At 46.0% G+C, this 13,963-nt stretch overlaps 1 protein-coding gene across 5 annotated transcripts in view; it reads right to left on the bottom strand.

Annotated features, from left to right (window-relative positions):
- The window catches only part of TRAPPC12 (trafficking protein particle complex 12), a 74,764-nt gene that overhangs the window by 1,457 nt on the left and 59,344 nt on the right, over positions 1-13,963 (bottom strand). For all 5 annotated transcript variants that reach the window (XM_029938363.1, XM_029938366.1, XM_029938365.1 and 2 more), the window contains one exon: positions 303-403. In XM_029938363.1, coding sequence (XP_029794223.1) covers positions 303-403 — 101 coding nt within the window. The remainder of the gene's footprint in view (positions 1-302; positions 404-13,963) is intronic.

The following is a 13,963-nucleotide window of genomic DNA, read 5'->3' on the forward strand; positions in this document are numbered from 1 at the left end:
ACGCCCCCTAGGGGTGGCGGGCGGGAAGCCGTGCGGGGAACGCCCTCTAGGGGCGGCGGGAGGGAAGCCGCGCGGGGAACGCCCCCTAGGGGCGGCGGGAGGGAAGCCGCGCGGGGAACGCCCTCTAGGGGCGGCGGGAGGGAAGCCGTGCGGGGAACGCCCCCTAGGGGCGCAGGCGGGAGGCCGCAGGCGGGAACGCCCCCTAGGGGCGGCGGGAAACCGCGTCGGTAACGCCCTCTAGGGGCGGCAGGAAGCCGAGTTGGCCCTGGGGCCACGGAGAAGGGCGGATCTGAGGGGTTTACCTGTTCATCAGGACCATGGTTTTCCCTTGTGGTCCGTCCAGTTTCTGCGTCACTTTCTCCACGTCTTGAAAATACTTCTCAGCTGTTTTTATGTCTCCAATCTGCTGTGACAGAGTTACCGAGTCAGGCCAGGTGACAAAGCCGGGAACCGGGCATGCACACAGGCAGCTGCCTGACGGGCTAGGCAGGAGGCTCCGCTCACCGTTACTTTTTGTAAAAGCAAATGCCATTTAGGACCCAATGGAACGTCAACGCTTTTATGTCAGACATGAAGTTCATGTATGTGTCTTAGTAAAAAGTCGTAAATGTGTGCCTTTTGAAAGGACTCCTAGCAAAGCACTAAGTAAAATTAAAATAAGAAATGACAGTTTTCAGGGAGGCGGCAGAGCGGAGGACCCTTAGAAAACACGCACATGAATGCAAACCACCCGAGTGATCCGAACCTGCAGGGGGGAAGGCAGGAGGGCAGACAGGCGGGAGCTAAGGCCCCGGGGGTGCAGTCGGGGGTGAGGAGCGGGCGATCGCACCACGGAGCTCACCCGGGAAGACATCTCCCCAGTGTCTCGCTCTGAAAATCAGAGGGGCTGAATTTTGCGAGTTCTTACAAGCAGGACTTAAAGCCTGGAGACTTGAAAACCAGCAGGCGGGCATGGGCTCAGCTCTGGGGGTGGAGCTGGGCCCTTGCCTTTAAAGGGACAGCACAGCAAACAGCCCACAGAGATCCAGATCAGAAGCAGCATTTGGAGAGATGCCCGGGCATACAGGAGGGAGAGTTCCAGAGGGACCTCTCTAGAACGAGGAGCGGGCAGATGCCATCTCCCCCCCGCCCCCAGTGTCATCGCGGCCACCTGGGGAGGCATCGGGGCACCTGTGCTCACTACCTAACCTTAGAGCATGCCCTGCTGCAGTCCGGGTGCTGTGAGTCCCTGCTTCCCTGGGAGGATGCACCCACCGTGTTAAAACTGCAATTTCCCACCCTCTGCACATGGCCTCAGTAGTGGGCCCCCCCCCGCCCCCACGGGGAGCAGGACAGGTGCGCACACCGCAGGTGGGAGCTCGGCAGGGGTGCTCCCCTCCACCGGGCTGGCGGGGTCCCCACAGCAGGTGTGCTTTCTCTGTGGACGAGGACCAGCATCATTCATTAAACGTGCACAACCTGCCCGCCGCTTTCAACAGCCAGAGAGCGGACTTTCCCAGCACGCGGAAAGCGCAGCAAAGGGCGGAGAGGGGTATGTCCCAACCGAGAGGGCAGAATCACGGCAGGAGATCCAAGTGAAAGCTGGAGGTCAGCGGTGCCTTACAGAGAATTCAGTGATCGTGAAGACACTCGCTGGATTTGAGGGAGGAGTGCAGGACATCAGGGAGTGCCCAGTGCAGAGAACTACTCGGACATGAACACGATAAATGAAATACAAAATATACTACACAGAACAAATAGGCTAGAGGACGCACAGGAACGAGCTGATGACCCAGCAGATGGAGCGATGGAAAGAAATCAGGCTGAGCAAGTGAGAAAAAGAAGATGCAAAATGGGGGAGGAGACGTCGGGAACAAGGGGCTCCACCAAGTGCAGTAACATTCCGTTGTAGGGGTCCCAGAAGGGGACAGAGAAAAGGCAGAACCTTAATTGAAGAAATAATAGCAGAAATGCCCCTAACCCGGGAAAGGAAACACAAATCCCTTTACAGGAGGTGCACACAGCTCCCACGAAATCACCCACAGAGATCCACACCAAGACACACAGCCATGAAAACGGCAAAAAGTAGCGATAAAGGCCATGTTTTACAAGCAACGAGAGAAAAGGCAGCAGCACACAAGGGAGACCCCGTAAGGCTACCAGAGGGCTTTCCGGCAGAAACCTTCCCGGCAGAAGGGAGCGGCACCGGAGCGCTGAAGGGGATAAGTGTGCAGACAAGAATATTCCACCAGTAAGGCTGTCGTTCAGAGCAGAATGGTGCTCGCTTTTGGAGTGCGGGTACTGGAATTGGGACACCGCAGAGAACGCCAGCACGGCCCCCGGGCACGACAGGAGGAGAGGAAGACCTTCCCAGGGGAACAAGACCTAAGGGTCCGTGGCCTCTAAACCAGCCCTGCAAGGGACATGAAAGGGGTCTGTCTGAGTGGGAGGAAAGTAAGGGTGAGGGTATGAGAAGTAAGAAACACGGAAGCAGTAACAATAAGTACATCTATGAAACTCAGGCAAGGGAGCCGCAAATGAAAGGATGTAAAATACGACCCGTAACCTAAAATCTGGGGCGGTGGGGCGAGCAGACCATCAGCTTGGGCCGCCAGGTGCAGAAGAGGTTACATGCAAAGCTAACGAGATCCACAAATCAAGAACCAGTAATAGATACGCAAAGAATAAATAGAAGAGAATCAAAGTATATCACTGAGGAAAGCCAACGAATCATGAAAGAAAGCAAGAGAAGGATCAGAGAAAAACTTCATAACCACAAAATAAGTAATGAAATGGCAACAAATACATACCTATCAATAATTGCTTAAATGTAAATGGACTAAACGCTCCAACCAAAAGACACGGGTGACAGAGTGAATAACAAACAAGATGTATCCATATGCTGCCCACGAGAGACTCATTTCAGACTCAAGGGCACCTGAAGACCTGGCGAGAGTAGACGGACAAACACCTATGCAGGTGGAGGTCAACATAAAACCAGGGCAGCCACGCTTCTAACATGACAATACAGACTTAAAACACATGTAACGAGAGCCACAGAAGGGCACGGTATAAAACTAAAGGCGACAGGGGTGCCTGGTGGCTCAGGTGGTTAAGCATCTTACTCTTGATCTTGGCTCAGGTCATGATCTCACGGGTCACAGGACAGAGCCCCGTGCTGGGCTCCATGCTGACACCCTGCTCGGGAGCCTCTCTCTCTCTCTCTCTCTGCAACCTCCCCCGCTCATGCTCTCCTCTCTTTCTCAAAATAAGTAAACATTAAAAAAAATAAAGGGGACAATCCAACATAACAATAGTATATATTTATGTGCCCCAAATGGGAGAACCAAATACATAAAACAGCTAATAACAAACAAAAAAAACCCCAATCAATCATAATAGGGAACTTTATCACTTCACTTACATCAATGGACAGATTATCCAAACAGAATCAATAAGGGAACAGTGGCTTTGAATGACACACTGGACCAGATGGGTCTAACAGATCTATCCAGAACATGCCATCCTAAAACAGAAGAAGACACATTCTTTTCAAGTGTCCACAGAACATTCTCCTGAACAGATCACACATTAGGCGACAAGTCTCACCAAAGGCGAAGAGTTCAAAATCATACCGTGCATCCTTTCTGACCACAATGCTATGAAACTAGAAATCAACCCCAAGAAAAAATCTGGGAAGCCCACAAATACATGGAAGTTAAATACCATGCTAGTGAACAATGAATGGGTTAACCAAGAAGTCAAAGAGATAGAAAATTACATAGAAACAAATGAAAATAAAATCACAAATTCTAAAACCTCAGGATACAGCAAAAGCTACTCTAAAAGGGAAGTTTAGCGCAACATAAAACTATCTCAAAAACCAAAAAACATCTCAAATAAACCACCTAACCTTACACCTAAAAGAGATATAAAAAGAAGAACAAACAAAACCCCAAACCAATAGAAGGAATAATAAAGATTAGAGCAAAAATAAATGATACAGAAACTTAAAAACACCAACAGATCTATGAAACCAGGAGCTCTTCTTTAAATATATCAACAAAATTGATAAATCTCTAGCTAGACTCATTAAAAAAGAAAAGAATTCAAAATCACAAATAGGAGATATAATCACCAACAGCACAGAAGTACAATTATAATATTATGAAAAATTATATGCCAACAAATTGGACAACCGAAAAGAAACAGATAAACTCCTAAAAACATATAAACTACTAAAACTAAAGCAGGTAGAAAATTTGAACAGACCAATCTCCAGCAAAGAAACAACTGGTATTAAAAAAAAAAAAAAACCAAAAAACCCACAACAAATAAAAGTCCAGGACTAGATGGCTTCACAGGTGAACTCTAGCCAACATTTAAAGAAGAGTTAACACCTATTCTTCTCAAACTGTTCCCCAAAAAAACAAAAAACAAAAACCAAAAAACAAAATAGGAAAACTTCGAAATTCATTCTATGAGGTCACCTTTACACCAAAATTAGATGAATGCACCACCAAAAAAGAGAGCTACAGGCCAGTATTTCTGGTTAACATAGAGTAAGAAATCCTCAATAAAATACTAGGAAACCGAATCCAACAACACATGAAAAGTGTATTCACGGCAATCAGGCGGGATTTAGCCCTGGAATGTAAGGGTGTTAAGTATTTGCAAATCGATCAACACGATGCATCACATCCATATAAAAAGGATAAAAGCCATGTGATCATTTCAGTAGATGCATAAAAAGCATTTGACAAAGAACACCACCCATTCATGATAAAAGCCCTTAAAACGGGTTCAGAGGGGACGTTCCTTGATAGAACAAAGACCACGTAAGACAACCCCGCAACTAACATCACACTCAGTGGGGGGACGTGAGAGCTTCTCCCCCCAGGTCAGGAGGAAGACAGGGATGTCCTCTCACTACTGTTATTCAACAGAGTAGTGGAAGCCGCAGCCTCCGCAAACAAACAGAAATAAGATGCTTCGTATCCAAATTCGTAAGGAAGGAGTTAAACCGCCACTGTCTGCAGATAACACGATACTCCACCAAAAAGTCCTAGAACTGATAACTGAATTCAGTAAAGTTGAAGGATACAAAATCAATATAGAGAAATCGATTGTATTTCTGTACACTAATAATGAAGCAGCAGAAAGGGAAATTAAGAAAACAATCCTGGGGTGCCCGGCTGGCTGTGCTGGTAGAACATGAGACTCCTGACCTCAGCATCGTGAGTTCAAGCCCCACACTGGGCATGGAGCCTACTTAAAAAACATCCCATTTATGATTGCCCCAAAAATAATAAAATACCTAGGAATTAACTTAACCATAGGGGAAAAAGATCCGTAACTCTAAAAACTAGAAATCACTGATGAAATAAAGATAACACAAAGAAATGGAAAACACTCCTCACTCATGGATTAGAATAAACATTGTTAAAATGTCTATACTGCCCTGAGCAATATACACATTTAATGCAATCCTGATCAAAACCCAACAGCATTCTTCACAGGGCTGGAACCAATAATCCTACAATGTGTAGGAACCACAAAGGCCCAAATAGCCAAAGCGATCTTGAAAAAGCAAAGCAAAGCTGGAGGCATCACACTTCCAGCCGTTGAGTTCCATCACAAAGCAGCAGTCATCAAGACGGTATGGGAGTGGGACAGGAGCCACACAGACCATCAACAAGGCAGAAAACCCAGGAATAAACCCACAACTATATGGTCAATCCTCTTCGACAAAGGAGGCAAGACTGTACAACAGGAAAAAGTCTCCTCAACAAACGGTGTTAGGTGGGCCCCACGTCAGGTAGAAACAGGAGCCCTGCTTCAGGTACAGTGTTCCCGTCAGCTGCCTGCCGAGAAGCCCAAAAGGATCATTCGTCTCAGAAACAAAGAACTGCTACCTTCCTTGTTTTCTTTATCCAAAACTGGATCTTCGCAAGATGAAGCAATATGTGATTTTGAGTTAACTACAGCCACCCTAAGGAATGGAAACGGAAGGGCTTTGGACTTGAGAAGGGCCGATCTAGCCGGAGACTCTACCTGAAGACCTCACAGGCCACCTCAAGAAACACGCCAAAGCACACATGGTGGAGAGTCCCAAATATTACTGACCAGGGAAATAAAGTAATCAAGGCACAACAAGAGAAACCGAGAGACACCATTAAAAGAACACGTCCTGAAACAACAGGCCCTGGGCAGTCACAGAGCCTCCTTTAACAGAGCAACACTCACAGGGGCGCAGTGCAGAATGAGCTTTTAAAACTGACAAGAGACAGAGAGCTGGCCCGAATCACCAAACAAAAGAACTCTCCTCTAAAGAAATTCCAGGAAGAAGTCACAGCCACAGAACTGTTCAAAACAGATATAGGCAACATAACTGAACAAGAATTTAGAACAATTGTCATAAAATTAATCGCTGTGCTTGAAAAAAGCATCAGAGAAGCTATTGATACAAAGACTAGGGACCTTCAAAATAGCTGTGATGAGGGCCGCCTCGGGAGCTCAGTCGTTAAGCATTAAGCTTCAGCTCAGGTCACGATCTCATGGTTCGTAGGCAGAGCCTGGAGCCTGCTTCGGATTCTGTGTCTCCCTGTCTCTCTGACTCTCCCTTGCTTGAACTGTCTCACTCTATCTCTCAAAAATAAATAAAAAACATAGTAATAAAAAAATTCAAAGTAGCTGTGGTGAGTTAAAAAAGGCTATAAATGAGGTGCCGAATAAAATGGAGGTGACCACTGCACGGATTAAAGAGGCTGAGAGGAGAATAGGTGAATTAGAAGACACAGCTTCTCCCCCCAGGTCAGGAGGAAGACAGGGATGTCCTCTCACTACTGTTATTCAACAGAGTAGTGGAAGCCGCAGCCTCTGCAAACAAACAGAAATAAGATGCTTCGTATCCAAATTTGTAAGGAAGGAGTTAAACCGCCACTGTCTGCAGATAACATGATACTCCACCAAAAAAGTCCTAGAACTGATAACTGAATTCAGTAAAGTTGAAGGATACAAAATCAATATAGAGAAATCGATTGTATTTCTGTACACTAATAATGAAGCAGCAGAAAGGGAAATTAAGAAAACAATCCTGGGGTGCCCGGCTGGCTCTGCTGGTAGAACATGAGAAAAAAAGAGAGGAAAAATTGATCCAGGAGCACGAAAGGAGAATTCGAGACCTGAGTGATACAGTCAAACAGAACAATATCTGTATCATAGGAATTCCTGAAGAGGAAAGAGAAAAAGGAGCTGAAGAGGTGCTTGATCCAAGTATAGCTGAGAATGTCTCCAATCTGGGGAAACAAATGGACATTCAAATTCAAGAGGCAGAAAGAACCCCATTAAGATGTAACTTGAATCGACCTTTGGCAAGACATATCATAGTGAAATTGGCAAAATGTAAACAATAAAGAGAGAATTCTGAAAGCAGCTAGGGATAAAAGGGCCCTAACATACAAAGGGAAACCTATCAGAGTGGTTGTAGACCTATCTACTGAAACTTGGCAGGCCAGGAAGGAATGGCAGGAAATCTTCAATGTGATGAACAGAAAAAATATGCAGCTGAGAATCCTTTATCCAGCGAGCCTGTCATTCAAAATAGAAGGAGAGAGAAAGGTTTTCCCAAATAAACAAAAATGGAGAGAATTCATTACCACCAAACCAGCCCTACAAAAAAATCCTAAGATGGGCTCTATGAGGGAAATGGTGCAAGGAATACAAGGTACCAGAGACACCACTACAAACATGAACTCTACAGAGAACACAATGAATCTAAACCTGCATTTTTCAATAACAACACTGAATGTAAATGGACTGAATGCTCCAACCAAACGACACAGGGTTGCAGAATGGATAAAAAACCAAAATCCATCTATTTGTTGTCTATAAGAGACTCATCTTAGACCTGAAAACACCTTCAGATTGAAAGGAAGAGGATGGAGAAATATCTATCATGCGACTGGAAGCCAAAAGAAAGGCAGAGTAGCCATACTTATATTAGACAAACTGGCCTTTAAAGTAAAGGCAGTGACAAAAGATGAAGAAGGACATTATATAGTAATTACAGGGTCTCTCTGTCAAGAAGAGCTAACAGTTATAAACATCTATGTGCCAAATTCAGGAGTACAAAAGAAAATTAATCACAAACAGAAAAATCTCATTGATAAGAATGTGCTAATTGCAGGGGACTTTAATACTCCACTGACAGCAATGGATAGATCAACCAGACAGAAAATCACTGAAGAAGCAATGGACCTGAATGACACACTGGAACAGATGGAACTGATAGATATATTTAGAACTATGCATCCTGAAGATAGGAAATTCACCTTCTTCTTGAGTGCACATGGCACATTCTCCAAGATAGATCACCTACTGGGGCATAAAGCAGCCCTCCATAAGTATAAACGAATAGAGATCATACCATGCACACTTTCAGATCACAATGCTATGGAACTTGAAATCAACCACAGGAAAAAGTCTGGAAAACCTCCAAAAATGTGAAGGTTAAAACCTACCCCACTAAAGAATGATTGGGCCAATCAGGCAATTAGAGAAGAAATTAAAAATATATATGGAAAGAAATGAAAATGAAAATACAACAATCCACATTCTCTGGGATGCAGCAAAGGCAGCCCTAAGAGAAAAGTACTTTGGAATCCAGGCCCATTGCAACAAACTAGAAAAAGTGCAAATTCAAAATCTAACAGAGCACCTAAAGGAACTAGAAGGGGAGCAGCAAGAGCACCCCAAACCCAGCAGAAGAAGAGAAATAATAAAGATCAGGGCAGAAATAAACAATATAGAATCCAAAACAGTTGCACAAATCAATGAAACCAAAAGTTGGTTTTTTTCTCTTGTAAAAACAAATAAATTGAGAAACCTCTAGCCAGGCTCCTTAGAAAGAAAAGAGAGAACACCAGACAGACAAAATCATCAATGAAAATGGATCTTTTACAACCAATCCCCTAGAAATACAAACAATCATCAGACATTACTATGAAAAACTATATGCCAATGAACTGGACAATCTAGAAGAAATGGACAAATTTCTAAATACACATGTATTACCAAACGGGAAGAGATAGAAAGCATGAATAGACCCATAACTAGTGAGGAAATCAAATCCGTTATCAAAAATCTCCCAATGAATAAGAGTCTAGGGCCAGATGGCTTCCCAGGGGAATTCCACCAGACATTTAAGCATAGCTAATAGCCATTCTTCTCAAACATTGCAAAATACAGAAATAGGAGGAAAACTTCCAAACTCATTCTATGAAGCCAGCATCACCTTGATACCCAAACTAGACAGAGATCCAGCAAAAAAAGTACAGACCAATGTCCTTAATGAATACAGATGTAAAAATAACAAGATACTAGCAAATCAAATTCAACAGCATATAAAAAGAATTATCCATCATGATCAAGTGGGATTCATTCCTAAATTACAGGGCTGGTTCAATATTCACAAATCCATCAATGTGATACATCACGTTAACAAAAGAAAAGATAAAAACCCTATGATCCTGTTGATAGATACAGAAAAAGCATTTGACAAAGTACAGCATCCCTTCTTAATATTCCCTAGAAAGTTGGGATAGAAAGAACTTACTTAAACATTATAAAAGCAATTTATATTGCCCACAGCTAATATCATCCTCAATGGGGAAAAACTGAGAGCATTCCCCCTGAGATCATGGACACGACAGGGGTGTCCACTCTCACCACTGTTGTTTAACATAGTGCTGGAAGTCCTAATATCAGCAATCAGACAACAAAAGGAAATAAAAGGCATCAGAATTGGCAAATAAGAAGTCAAACTTTCACTTTTCACAGATGACATCATACTCTACGTGGAAAACCCAATCGACTCCACCAGATGCCTTCTAGAACTGATCAATGAATTCAGTAAAGTTGCAGGGTACAAAACCTACATACAGAAATCAGTTGCATTTCTATACACCAATAATGAAGCAGCCGAAAGAGAAATCAAGAAACTGATCCCATTCACAATTGCACGAAAAACCATAAAATACCTAGGAAGAAACCTAACCAAGGATGTAAAAGACCTATATGTTGAAAACTATAGAAAACTTATGAAAGAGATTGAAAGAAGACACCAAGAAATGGAAAACCATTCCATGCTCATGGATTGGAAGAATAAACATTGTGAAAATGTCATTATTACCCAAAGCAATCTACACATTCAATGCAATCCCCATCAAAATTGCATCAGTGTTCTTCTCAAAGCTAGAACAAACTACCCTAAAATTCGTATGGAACTACAAGAGACCCCGATTAGCCAAAGTCATATTGAAGAAGAAAACCAAAACGGGAGGCATCACAATCGTAGACTTTAGCCTCTACTACAAAGCTGTCTTCATCAAGACAGTATGGTATCGGCACAAAAACAGACACATAGACCAATGGAATAGAATAGAGAACCCAGAACTGGGCCCACAAATGTACGGCCAATTAATTTTTGACAAAACAGGAAAGAGTATCCAATGGAAAAAAGACAGCCTCTTTAGCAGGTGGTGCTGGGAGAACTGAACAGCAACATGCAGAAGAATGAAACTAGACCACTCTCTTACACCATACACAAAAATCAACTCAAAATGGATGAAGGACTGAATGTGAGACAGGAAACCATCAAAACCTTAGAGGAGAAAGCAGGAAACAACCTCCTTGACCTCAACCGCAGCAATTTCCTCCTCAACACCTCCCCAAAGGCAAGGGAATCGAGAACCAAAATGAACTATTGGGACCTCATCAAGATAAAAAGCTTCTGCAATACAAAGGAAACAATCAAGAAAAGTAATAGGCAATCAACGGAATGGGAAAAGATAGTTGCAAATGACACATCAGATAAAGGGCTAGTATCCAAAATCTACAAGGAAGTCACAAAACTCCACATCTAAAAAACAAATAACCCAGTGAAGAAATGGGCAGAAGACATGAACAGACACTTCTCCAAAGAGGACATCCAGATGGCCTACAGGCGCATGAAACGATGCTCAACATCACTCATCATCAGGGAAACACAAATCAAAACCACACTGAGATATCACCTCATGCCAGTCAGAGTGGCTAAATGAACAAATCAAGAGACTAGAGATGCTGGTGAGGGTGTGGAGAGACGGGCACCCTCCTACACTGTTGGTGGGAATGTAAACTGGTGCAGCCGCTCTGGAAAACAGTGTGGAGGTTCCTCAGAAAACTATCCATAGAACTCCCCTATGACCCAGCAGTAGCACTGCTGGGGATCTACCCAAGGGATACAGAAGTGCTGATGCCTAGGAGCACATGTACCCCAATGTTCATAGCGGCACTTTCAACAATAGCCAAATTAGGTGGAAAGAGCCTAAATGTCCATCAACTGACGAATGGATCAAGATGTGGTATATATACACGATGGAGTACTACATGGCAATGAGAAAGAATGAAATCTGACCATTTGCAGGAAAGTGGATGGTCCTCGAGGGTGTCATGCTAAGTGAAATAAGTCAGGCAGAGAGGGACAGATACCATATGTTTGCCCTCATAGGTCTAACAGGAGAAACCTAACAGGGGACCATGGGGAGGGGGAGGGGGAAAAGAGTTGGGGAGAGAGAGGGGGGCAAATCATGAGCGATTACTGAATACTGAAAATGAAACGAGGGCTGATGGGGAAGGGAAGGAGGAATGGGGGAAGTGGGTGATGGTCATGGAGGAGGGCACTTGTGGGGAAGAGCACTGGGTGTTGTATGGAAACCAACTTGACAATAAACTATTAAAAAAACCCCACAAGACAACCGAAGTCCACACAGCCGTCCTTCGGGAACACAAGTATCAGTGACAGGCGTTCGATAAACGGTCCGCAGTGGTAAGGTGTCCTGGCCACCTGGCGGGGAGACTTCAGTGAGTCTAGTCAACGCGCTCCCTGTGGCCTGTCATCCCGTCTTCACGCTGTGGGGACACCAAGAGCCTGCCCTGCACCGTTCGCTGCCTTCCGAGGAGCAGGCGGAGGTCAGAGCCGTGCCAGCCCTGGACCTCTGACGAGCTGGCCCAGAAACGTCTCCGGGGAAATCTCCCCAAGTCCCCTCGGCTATGGTACCGTCAGACCTGAGATCCAGACCTCAGTCCCCTCAGGCCCGTGACTCCCACGGGAAGATGTGCTTTCGTATCTCTGGATCTTTAATGGAGTCCAGCGTGGAGTCCTCCGATTACACACAGCAGGACTCGGAAATGACCTTTCCGAGACTGTCCTGAGCGGCGCAGAGTTAGAGGAGACAGGGCGTATTGTGTCTGATGTCGGGGTAATCACTGGGCGCCCATCAGCCCCCAGGCACAGTAGCGTGTTCAGGTTTTATTTTTTAATGTTTAAAAAAAAAATTTTTTTTTTGAGACAGAGAGAGGCTGTGTGAGCAGAGGAGGGTCAGAGAGAGAGGGAGACAGAATCTGAAGTAAGGCTCCAGGCTCTGAGCTAGCTGTCAGCACAGAGCCTGATGCAGGGCTCGAACCCACAAACTGCAAGATCATGACCTGAGCCGAAGCCAGACACCCAACTGACTGAGCCACCCAGTCGCCCCTAAGATTTTATTTTTTTAGGGTAATCTCCACACCCAGTGCAGGGCTCAAACTCACAACCCCAGGATTGAGAGGTGCACACTCTGGTGTCCGAACCAGCTGGACACCCCCACAGCCCTGTGTCCTTACAAGGAGGGCCCTGCTTTGTCTGCACAACGACCCACAGGACATTCACAAGCATCCATGATGTAGACAAATGTGGCTTAGATCGGTGGCTTACCTGGGCTCACCTGCTGGCAAAGCACCGAGAACACAGAAGCCGGGGCCCCTAACTGCCCCACAGCCCTCGGAAGGGCTCCGAGACCACGGCTGCCCCCACTGCCAGGCTGTCCCTGGACCCTGCTGCGGGTCCCTCTGTGCCCCCCATGAGCGGTGCGTTTGTGGGAGGAGGAGGAGGGCTGTGTGTGCGTGTGTATGTGTGTGCATGGAGAATGGGTGTGCATTGTGTATGTATGTGTGTGTGTAGTGAGGATGGGGTGTGTGTGGAAGATGGGGTGTGTGTGTGTGTGAGTGTGTGGTGAGGACAGGGTGTGTGTGTGTGTGTGTGGACAGGGTGTGTGTGTGGTGAGGACGGGGAATGTGTGTGAGTGTGTGTGTGTGGGCGCGTGGACAGGGGCATAGGAGGACAGGACCCACATCAGTGAAAACACAAGCTCTGGGCTCAGAGTGACCTCGCCCACCTGGACCTCGGTGGGTCACTCAACCCCACGAGGCCTCAGTTTGCTAATCTGTAAAGTGGCCGGTGATGCCCCTGGGGGAGCGGCTCAGTCCGCGACGCTCAGAGCGTGTGGTCCTCGGTGTAGCCTGATGCTTCTCCGACCATCAGGGAAGCTTCTCTGCCCCGGATGCTACACAGAAAGCGCTACGCCCTGGGAGTTGGAGGGGGGCAGGGGCCGCAAGGGTGGGACCGGCATCCAGTGGAGGCGGGAGCAGGGGGCACAAGTCACCCCATCGCCGGGAAAGCTCGTCCGGGCTTCGGTGAGGCCCCCCGAGGGCGGTGTGTCCCTCACCTCGTGCACCGCGGGACCACCACTTCCGGGTGGCACGTCCCTGGGCGTCCACACAGATTCAGGGGCCCTTTCCAGCAAGATCATCAGCAAGCTACGCTAGGCTAGCTATTATCGGCCAACTTGAAAGAACATTCTTGATGGTTTTATCAACCCTTTTCCTACTGCAACAGGCAGATTTCTAAAATCTGTTTTTGTACTTTGCCAATGAAAACCCGTAAATTCGTATTTAGCGATGTGGCTTCCTAATCACGTCAAAGCCGGCGGGACTTAATACCGTCAAAACAGAGCTACTGTAAGAAATAAACCTTTACCAGACATGGGACATCAAACGTTTTCTGTGCTACTTCTTAAATCCGGCGCTTCGGCGGAGTCCCGCCCCTACCCTGCAGCCCCCGCGCCCC

Source organism: Suricata suricatta, chromosome 4 (assembly GCF_006229205.1).
Source record: "Suricata suricatta isolate VVHF042 chromosome 4, meerkat_22Aug2017_6uvM2_HiC, whole genome shotgun sequence".
Classification (NCBI taxonomy): Eukaryota; Metazoa; Chordata; class Mammalia; order Carnivora; family Herpestidae; genus Suricata; species Suricata suricatta.